General features: G+C 31.4%; 1 protein-coding gene across 1 annotated transcript; it reads right to left on the reverse strand.

Moving 5' to 3' along the window:
• Positions 1 to 2,259: 2,259 nt before the first annotated feature.
• On the reverse strand, positions 2,260 to 7,410 carry LOC114268354 (GDSL esterase/lipase At2g30310). The gene is made up of 3 exons (XM_028209508.2): positions 6,677 to 7,410; positions 4,900 to 5,155; positions 2,260 to 2,450 (listed from the first exon to the last, which is right to left on the reverse strand). Exons 1-3 carry the CDS (start codon positions 7,295 to 7,297, stop codon positions 2,260 to 2,262), a joined length of 1,068 nt encoding a protein of 355 aa, XP_028065309.2. The 5' UTR covers positions 7,298 to 7,410.
• Between the last annotated feature and the right edge of the window lie 4,145 nt (positions 7,411 to 11,555).

The raw sequence follows: 11,555 nt of genomic DNA on the forward strand, positions 1-11,555 counted from the left end.
ATGCAAAAAGCTCAACATCTATGTTAAAGCTCATAAACATGAGTAGGAATCCCTACATCAAGAGATGAAACTCAAAGGAGATGATGAAGAAATTTCGAAATGCTCCAAAATCCAAGATTTTCGTATTGATAGGAAGCCCAAGCCAAGCTCTACACTCTTTGCAAAGACACTAAGGGAGTAGATCACTCAAGCTAGATCAATCCTTAGAGAGAAAGTATATTCTAGAGAGAGGAGCTCTCAAAAGAGGGTTTAGAAAAGTAAGAGAGAGAAGAGAGATGTGAAAAGTGATTCAAAATTACCCAGCTGCCATCTAATATACGACTAGTCCGCTCGAGCGGAGAATAGGACGCTCGAGCGTTAAACACAAAAACTGGACCCGCTCGAGCGCAAAAATACGCGCTTGAGCGCCAAGACACAAAAAAAAAAAATACACCCGCTCGAGCGCAAAGGAAAGCCCGCTCAAGCGTAGATTACCACTTTCTAGTACTTTTACAGACAATGAACACCTGTTCGAGCGCCAAGAGGCCCGCTCGAGCGTGACCTGCTCGAGCGTAAGGAACTCTGCTCGAGCGTGAAAAACAACCCTGAAGTACTTTTGCAGAGACACAAAATGCTGGAAGTGTGAAAACTCTGCTCGAGCGCAAATGGACCCGCTCGAGCGGATCACCAAAAATATGAGCAACAAGAATTGGGACAAAAGCTCAACCAACCTGTTCGAAACACGCCCAACACATCCTAAGACTCAAATATATGGAATTAAAGGATGACAACAAGATATATACAACAACCAACTCTATGAAACCTAAATCCGGAATACAACAATCAAGAGAGGAAGAACCAGGGTCGCTATAGTTTTTGTATTTTTTTATTTGTTTTATTATTTTATATTTATTTTATATAAAAATAATTTAACAATCCCTACAACAACTATCATCAAAACAAACACAATTCTATCAATCCTTTTACTATTAATCCCCTCACTATCAATCCCATCTATTCTACATCTGAAAACAAATGGGCCAAAAGGTGAGTGGGTGGGCTAGACGTTATATGAAGGTGTTTGGTTTCTTCAAAGTTTTTTGAAGGGGGTCCATTGAAGCAGGCCCATTATAACCGAAAATATGAATTACTTGGGCAGCTCACAAAATTAGTAAGGAAAATTCAATTATTACATAAAATTCATACAAAAAAAAAAAAGACAAAAAAATGTGGTAATATTATTATTGTAAATAAATTTCTTTTCAATGGTATTTTTCTTTAAAGTGAAAGATCCACAATGAGTCATATCATTATAGATGAAAATTATGTATGAATTTTTCATTTGTCTAACATTACTCAATTAATAATATATATATATATATATATATATATATAAAACTAATCTCCCATTAATGAGTAATTATCATGTATTTCGAAAATTCAATATTGACAGTATGTCTAGCCAATATCAAAGGCTTAAAGAATTATATAATCCTACAAACAAAGAATAATGGAAAAATAAGAGGATGCTATTGGATGGGCACACAATCATGTGATTATTTTTACTCACATGATAATTTTTGCCAATTTAAGGGTTTGTGGGTACATAATTATGTATCTCAAAATCCTTTCGTCCTCCTATTCCAATGCACATTATTTTGAGCATATGTTGTAACTCTTCACCTTCTTTTCTTACAAATTCGAGGGGTTTGTAAAGACGCATAATTCTTTGTCTCAAAATTTTCCTATCTTTTTATCTTAATACATATGCAACCATTAGATCGTGCATTGAGATTTATGCATTTCAAGATTATTATTACAAAATTGAATAATTGAGAGTACATTGACAAAACAAATTCAAAGACAAGATGTTTTGGGATTTGCTAATTTTTTTTTATTATTTTTATTTAAGGAAGTTTAAAACACCCCAAAGATCATGCATAGTCAAAGTTTTTATCTACTGATAATAAAGGAGAAGGAACATAACAGGCTTTCTTTGCACTTGCAACAATCTACTAACTATCTACATATCCCACTCTAAATTAAAAATCTTAGCTTAAAAGAAGGAAGATTGAGAAAATATGCAATTCTCAAACAAAACTAATAAACAATAATACTGGCTAAGTACAAATGGGAAGTAACATAACAAGCTTTATTGTAGGCACTTGCAAATCTGATAAAAATCTTAGCAAAAAAAAAAAACAAAGAAGAAGAAAAAAAAAAAGAAATGCTAGTGATAGACAGGGAATGAATCAAAGAGGGTTGGTGTGATTGATTGGTTCAAAAGAGCTGGCCAATGATTGCAGCAGCGAGGGACTGGGAAAGGTGGTTGTAGCCGGATTCACTGGGATGAACGCTATCCCAAAACAAGTGATTGGAAGCAGAGTGACACACCGGAGTGATGGGAGAACAAAGGAATGCTGCTTCTATCAATCCACTTCCGCAGCACCCTTTTCGAGTTTCATTGAGCCCTGTTGTTTCACCATTCTCACACTATTAGTTCAATATTATTTTTGCCTTTTGTATCGAAAATAGAAATACTACAAATTTAGAAAAATAAAATTAGAAAAGTATTTATAATTTTAATCTTATCGTTTAGATTCATTTAAGTTTGGCCCTGCAACAAAAATTTCAAGTACACACCATATGAATTATTGAGTCAACTGTCCTATATACTGACTGAACTTTTTAAGCAGAGCTTATTAGCTTTTCTAAATTTTTGATGGAAAAAGTTTGGCTTTCTAGCAGGAATAGAAGATGCCAAATAGATTTTGTCTTTCTAGTTGAAATCTTAATTATCAATAAGACACCAATTACTTGCAATAAGATGTGGATCACACATTCATGGGTGTCATGGGAGAGCTACAATGGTATATCTTCTATAATTTTTTTTTACAAAGTTTTATAAAATTTCATAATATAAATTACAAAAAATTATAATATTTTTTTACTATGAAATGTCATAACAAATAATATAAAGTGTCATAATTTTATTATTCGTAATTTCAGGATGCACATTATAAATTTATTATTTGTAATTTTATCACAAAAAAACATAGCATATACTAAATATTCATAACTTTTATCATAAAAAATTATAATTTTTCTACGATGCACATCTTATAAATATCTCCGGCACTCATATTTCAAGTGGGTAATTCTTTAAAAATCGCTAGCATTTTTTAACTATTGTGATTAGAAATAGTTGGTGTCTCCACCCATAACACCATTAATTTGACTAGGTAAATTAGGAATCTCTTTAATGAGATTCTATTATTCAGTAATGAGGTTCGTATCCCCCTTCTAGGTTCTGGCCATTCAATTCAATTGCCAGTAATTTTTTTATTTTTATTTTTAGAGAAATACATAAAATTAGTTTGATGAATTATTTTCAAAATAGTTTCTAGATTTTTTTATAGTAACCCACTTTTTCTGGAAAAGCTCCAAGGGCTAATAAGCTTGACTTGGTAAGCTTGGTTTAATAACTAAAATATTTTTTTGACAAAATATAGGTGGAAAATGGTTTAGAATCTAAACTTTAAACTGAAAAAAAATAAAAAATTATAATGTAAATTAACAAAATTAAAAATTTAGAATTTATTTATTTTATTGCAAGGCTCAAATTACAAATTATTGGAATTTTTTTGTTGTAATTTTTCCTTTTATTTTTATATAGCTAAAATTTCTACATTAATGTGAGATTCCCGTAGGGAAGTGTGAGAATCAGATTCCTACTTAGCCCAGTAAAGTGATTCCTGCTGAAATGGACAATGAGAAATTACTTTCTGACTTCAATCCGTTCCAAATGTTGGAATCATTTTGAGTTTTCAAAAACGGTTTGTTGAGTTTTTAATTAGTATTTTTTTATTTTTAATAATTTTTTTTAAATTTTTTTAGATTCAGTTAAACTTAATATACTTAAAAAGTAAAAAAATTGTACAAAAATATTTAAAAAATTCATTGAATACAACAAAATATGAAAAAGTATCAAATTTTCATAATTTTTTTTTTGTATTCTTTTGTATTTGGTGATTTTTTTATTTTTTTTACAAATATTATATTTTGTAAGCGTATTTATATTAGGTGTATTTAAAAAATAAAAAAAATTGGGTAAAATATTAAAAAAATTCACTAAAAACAAAAAAAAGAATGCGGAAAATAAAAAACTCAATGTTCTGAAAAGTGGACTCAATTTTCTGAAACCAAACTTGGTGATTCCTATTCCCTCAAAATTATTCTATTTGGTTTGGAGTTTTCAAAAATAGTTTTTTAAGTTTTCAATTAGTATTTTATATTTTTAATGATTTTTTAAAAATATTTTAATCATTTTTTTAAAAACTTTTAGATCCACTTAATCTTAATATACTTAAAAAGTATAAAATTTGTATAATTTTTTTTTAAAAATTCATTAAATACAACAAAATACGAAAATGTATTGAATTTTTGTATTCACTTGTATTTTTTGTATTTGGTAATCTATTTAAAGTTTTTTTTTTCCCCACAAATATTATACTTTTTAAGTGTATCTAGATTAAGTATATTTAAAAAATTAAAAAATTGCATAAAATATTAAAACAATTCACTAAAAAAAATATGAAAATAAAAAAACTCAATTTTCTTAAAAATATATATTTTTTGATTGTCGAAACTTAGTCGTCAATTGTTAGATTAATACTTCGGATGAGTTGAAACTCACACTCATACACCTTGTAAGAAATTTTGCCCTCCTATTACACTCTTAAAAGTGAAACCCAAGATTTCTCCCATAGGAGAGACTTGGTAGTCAAGGCTAGGTTAATACAAGACTTCATAAAAACATAAACACGAATTCAGGTATAATAGTTTCTTGATGCACTAAAAAATAAGTTCATCCAATCCTAGGATATAGCAAAAAATCAACTTGGGGATTTTAAAGCTTACCATATTTTTGTGGATTTTTCATCATGTCATCCAACGGTGTGTATATATCTGCATAGATAATTTTGCTCCCAGGAAGAGAAGATTGCAATTGAGGTAACAAATTTGAAAGCTTGGCATTATAAGATTGAGCATCTGAATTCTGATGATCTATGCATTTTCTATGAATCTGAAGTTTTGCGGTCATTTGGATTGGGATACAACCAATTGGAGGTAGCCCAGCTACAACCATTGTTCTACACCCTATTTTGTACAGTTCCTGCAAAAATACGCAAGTCAAAATTAAGCAGTAATAGTGCAATCTCTAAAAATTATCTAACATTTTAAGAACATCACATGACCGTGTGTTCAATCAATAATGTTTTGTCATTGTCTCATATTGATACTACTTTTTTCGACTATGTAAGTACACAGTTCCTTACTATTGGATGGACACATATCATCTTAGAATTTCGAAAAGACCAAATAATTACTACAATTTTAGAATTTTTACCCATAAATTTACTAAGAAAGATCAATGTTTGGTTTAGATTTAAGACTTGTTTGGAATTGATTTTTTAGTAACTTTTTTGTTGATTTTTTTTTTCTTCTCATTTTTAGTGAATTTTTATTTATTTTTTTATTTTTTATTTTAAGAATTTAGGTTTTTAAAATCTACTAGACTAGATGGGAATTAGATTTTGCTAGTTAATTGCTAGTCAATAGATAATTGATTGATGGAATTTGAAGAAAATTATATTGAAAAAAAATATAGAATAATTGAAAGAAAAAAATGTGTTGAAAATGGAAGGAAAGAGTGTGAGACAAAATTTTAATTTTAATTAATTTTTTAGAAAACAATCTTTTTAATTTCATAATTTTGGAATAAAATTTGATGGAGAAAACTTAAAAGGGATAAGATTTAGTGAAAAAAATAATGATAATTAATGAAAACTTTCAAATAACATTATGACACATCATTCTTAATGATATAAAAGTTAAAAAAAGTAAGAAAAATAAAGGGGGAGTTTAATCCTCAAAGGCCTAACTAGTATAGATTTCATATTTTAGATTAAACTTGAAAGGATTTCTTAAAGGAAAGATTTACGGAAAATGTAATGGCTAATAAAAACTTTCCTTAATTATTTGTTTCTTTATTTTATATCGTAACTAAATTCAATTTAATTTAAAATTTCATGTTATCTCTAGGTTAATAACATCATAACACAACTTAATGATATAAAAAATTTAACAATTAAAAAAAATGAATAGAGAGTTTAATCTATCACAACACTGGTGTTTAGTGAACTTGTTAAAAAATCATTTAATTTTTTTACGTTTTAGATCTATGTCAGTTAGTTGCTTACAAAAATTTAATAACATTTATTTCTTTTTCTTTTCTTTTTCTTTTCTTTTCTTCTTCTTCTTCTTCTTTTTTTTTTGGGTAAAAAAGTTCAGAAATGCCAGAAAAACAAACCAATTTTTTAAGGTTTTTTATTTTTTATTTTTTAGTGAATATTTTTTAAAATTTAGGTATTTTTTTTGTATAAATTTTAAAATAATCCAATCGAAATGAACCAAAAAAATAAATTTACTCAAAATAATTTTTTTTTTTTTTTTTTAAATAGACAAAAAAACTTGACTTTCTGGATACTCATTTATCTCACCAACCACTCTTTCAATTTGAAAGGATTTTAAGTTTGTAAAATTATAAAGCTCCATATTGTTAACGAAAATGGTTGTGTAAACAAATATGAGAGAGAGAGAGAGAGAGAGAGAGAGAGAGAGAGAGAGAGTTAACCTGAACAAACTTCTGTAAATTATTGAGCACAAAGTCATGGTACTCACTAATGTTGAAGGTAATCCTTCTTGTGGGTATGTCATAGAAATTAAAAACAAAGTCATTAGTCCCTGCACTAACAATCACCAAAGCACCATTAGTAATATTCATTGCTTCCTTTTCCCCTAAACTCTCCTTCAACCTCTCCACATAGCTCCGAAGGTAACCAGGCTGTTTGGACACAGGGATAGAAAGAGTCACATCCGAAGTAACATCATCGTATCCCGATCCAGCCGATGCAAAGCTGACACCTGTCCTCAGTTCCTCATCCGATAGGTTTGGATCGAGGTATGGAGGAACAATGTCCTTGATTCCCAACATGGTGGCCACGAAGTCTGGGACGAGTTTTCCATTTGAAAATCGTCCCGTGGCGACCTGGCCGGGGAAGTCCTGGCCGTAGGGCCGGTGGTTGCTTTTCATTAGGGATTTTATGTAGTTGTTGTTGCCTGTGTCTACTGTTGAGTCACCAAAGATGAGGAGGGTGGAGAATTTGGTTACGAGGGTGCTGCCATTGCATGGTTTGGTGCTGGTTAGGATGTAGATTTGGATGGTTAGGAGGATGAAGGAGATGGTTGGTGCCATTGGCAAAGAATCAGCAAGATGGTTCTCTTCTATAAGATGAGTTTTTTTTGTAGTGTGTGTGTTGTGAGGAATGGTGAAATGCTTGTGTATATTTATAAGAGGAGAAAAACGGAGGCAACATGAAGTGGGTCCCCGAAAAGTGTATATTATTGTCATTTTCTATTTAAAATGTGAGGTGGGTCATAAATATAATGTATTTTTGGTCACAAATTTGGTTGCCAATTTCAGGTTCCATAGAAGGGTTCTAATAGGAGTAACGTTATAATTATTATCTATTTTTACTATATATCTTACTTTATATATAATGTATTAATTTAGTTGCCGAAGTAACGTTGTAATGATTGTTTATTTTTGTTATCTTACTTATAATATAATGTGTTAGTTTAGCTGCCTGTACATTGGATATATATATATATATATATATATGAGAGGTAAGAATTATTATTTTAATTTTATCTTGATAAATAAGATGATAAATATAACGCGGTATAACAATTTCGTAAGTGTAGCATTATTGTATTTATAGAGGACTATTGTATATCTCTATTTTTTTCTTTTTATTTCACTGAATACATAATATTAGATTATTTATATTATTATTTTCTTAATGATTAAGAATCAATAATAAATATCCACATAAATGACGATACAAAAACAATAGCCAAAAAAAAAAAAGATTGCATATGCAATTTTTCATTATAACTTACCCATTGTTTTCTTTGTGATCTTAATGCACACATTTGTAACTTGCAAGAGAGAAATCAAGAGGACAAACATGAAAGATGGCCTAGATTTAAGTCTATTTTATGGTAAAATAGTAAAGAGAAAGAGACAATGTTCAAGATTTGAATTATTATTCAGTATACTAGTGCTTTCAAAAAAAAAAAAAAACTCAAAATACTTATAGAAATACCTACATCTCGGCCAATATTTTCAATATTTTATTATTGATGCTGATATTTATTTTCAATAATTTGATAATTTTCATGGTATTTTAGGATTTTTTCCCCTTTTTTATTTTGAAATTTCCAATTTGAATGTCAACATTTACTATGAATATTGCTTTCGCAGATTTATTCATTAAAATCCTATTTAGGTAATGTTATATAAACAAAATTTATATATCTCAAAGTAAAAAGTCTATCCCTATAGGTCACAATTATAAAAATGTCATTCTCATATAATTTTATTTAATTTTTTTTGTATAAACATATGGGTAAATTACACTGATCTGAAAAAATGATGTTATCATATCTTTTACATAAAAATGTATACTTTACGTTTTTTTTAAAAAAAAATTTTAATAATATTTTTGCACCATTTACATTAGTTTTGGTCCATTTAAACTTATTAAAAAGAAAGTTAATATAATTATATCAAAATTATAAGACTTGTTATATTTTTTTTTTTCAAAAGAAAGGTCAGTATAATTTATACAAAATAAAAAATAAAAAATAAAAACTTTTGTACTAATGGGCGGTTTGTTAGAGTTTCGTGATTCTACCTTCTTTATGGCATAGAATATGATAAAGAATGCATATAATCATTTTACTGGTTGGGAGATTTGGAAAGGAAAAAAAAAAAAGGTATAGTGTGAATAAAATATACTTACATTTTACATAATTTCACACACATTTTTCATTTCTCTTCCCAAAATTTTTCTTTCAAAATCCTCTAACCAAACACAATATTAGTAAGTGAGGATTAGGTCCCTTTATACATTCATATTCCATACTCCTCTTGTGGGTTAAAAATTGGATCCATATTGATAATTCAAATAGTCTACTTAGTAGATCCCGCAATAAAAATTATCCATATAAAAAATTATTTTCATTGGATATCTATAAACATATAAACAAATCATATTTTATTTAATAAATTGAATGGCAAATATGATAATAAAATTATACCATCCTGTGTTAATAGTTGTACAATAAAATTAAGATAGTGATCTATCAACAAATTTTTTATACTAAAAGAAAATTTGAAAGGATGGGTTAATGGCAACTGTAGACGTCCCCGAACGTCTCGGGAGAAAATCCCCCCCGTTTTGTTCATTGGGCTCACTACAATTCAGGACTCAATGTCACGGTCCTGTATCTAATCTTGCAGAGTGCAATGCAAGACCGATGAAATCATCAAAGAGTCCAAATCCGACAAATCATTTTTGAAAATAGATTTTTTGAAAGAAGTGCCAAACATGGACTACTTTGCTAGATACAGAGTTACCACCTAAATATTTTGTTTTGGGAAATTTAGGAAACCCTGACTCGTTGCCTAAGGCCACGTGTCCGTCATCACCAAAGTTGCCTCGGCTCGGGAACTTGGGTACGATTGGGGAAGGTCACTTCGTGAGCACCCCCGCTCGCCCGATCAAAGATCGGCCTCTACTAACCATGATATCGGGTTTTGAAAATACTATGCGTTCTTATTCCGGTTATTAGCCTAGATTTACTATGTGATACGCACAGCATACAAATATAGACCGGATCGCCTGAATTGGAACAACACATCTTATGTTTGTTTATTTGAAAATGGTTTGATGGTGCTACTCGTAAGTAGGCTAAGACGTGGATTTGCCACCCTCGGGTGGGCTTAGAAAACATGATTTGCCACTATCTAGTGGGCTTAAAACTCACAATTAATGAATTGTTCCAATCCAAATAACCCAACCTTCACCCATAAACATTCAAGCAGTTATATCACATAAGCAATTAGCCTCATGGTAAGCACGCTATCATGGCAGTCACTCACACACATGCAAGGATGCTAAAGCACAAGTACTTACCGAGTACTCCAAGCCAAAACAGAAGCTATGTTAGAAATCCATGCATGATCCTAACTATACAGAAATGCTTAATGCAACACATGCGAAATGCAACTATAGTAGGCTCGGCTATTCTAAGGATGACATGTGAAATGCTACAACTAACAAGTATTCAACTTGGAATTGAAATACAAATGCAGTTAGTATGATGTGCCGAGCCCAGTGTATGCAAGACAAATGAATGATGCAAACATGCAAGCATAAGTATGCTAATTGAAACATACCCTAATCTAACCATCATAAGCAGGTAAATAAAAGGGAGAAAGACGTGGGGTTGGAAGACATACATCACACATACACACACTTATTACAGTTGTGCCCTCGCTCGGAGGGTCCGAAAGAATAACACAGTCCGAATGAATAATACAGTCCGAATGAATAAATACAAAACCCTAATTAATTAACAAATTAATCTAGGAAAGCAGGTAAATTGGCTCGCAAATCCATGGACCGCCTCAGCTCTGTTCCAAATGATGAATGATGCATGCTCGAGTTGCCTTACGTAGAAATCCATTACGATGCCCCGGTTTGCCTCTATCTGCAATTGTTTTCGGAATATTGCGCAATGCTCCAGAAGGCCGCTGATTTCGGATTTACTGCAACAAAGAGCAACAAAGGGGGGCATGGCAAAGTATTTCACATATGTATGCATGACTACTCTTCATGGAGTGTAGTCCTCGATCCTCGTGCCACCAATCACGCATATCGATGCATGATGGCCGAGGAGTCGAATTGCACGACTCAATATGAAATGAATGCACATGAAAACACAACAAGACCTAAACTCCATCATGGGTAATCCGGAGTGTCGGCGACAGGGAATTGAGACACGTTCCGTCACTCGGAGTACGAAACGTCCCTCGTTTCCCATGCTTGGGCTAACTCCTATCCCAAACACAATGCAAATGAGATGGCATACACAATGCGACTAACATACAACCTAGCATACGCAATGCGACTAACATACAACCTAGCATTCGCAATGCTATGAGATGGCATACACAATGCGACTAACATACAACCTAGCATTCGCAATGCTATGAGATGGCATACACAATGCTTGATGTAACATGGCATACACAATGCACTAACACGCAACCTAGCATACGCAACGTTATGAACTGAAAAGGCATACACAATGCATAATGGACTTACGCCAACATGAGTGGACCTCAGCCACACTCACGTCAGTAGCCATAAGATGAAAATGAGACAATCGAAATGCGTGCACACATGCACGCATACCGAGGACCGAACCTAAGGCATAAAATACCACTCTACCAAAGCATGACAAGGAATGCAAGATGGCATTCAAACATGTAAATTTCAGCACTGAAACATGATGCTAAATGGCCCCGAATCATGGAAATATGGCACCCGAGGCATGGAATAAGCCCCGAAACTCAAAACTAGACATATGCATTGAACCAC

Source organism: Camellia sinensis, chromosome 10 (assembly GCF_055761805.1).
Source record: "Camellia sinensis isolate YWXY chromosome 10, ASM5576180v1, whole genome shotgun sequence".
Classification (NCBI taxonomy): domain Eukaryota; kingdom Viridiplantae; phylum Streptophyta; class Magnoliopsida; order Ericales; family Theaceae; genus Camellia; species Camellia sinensis.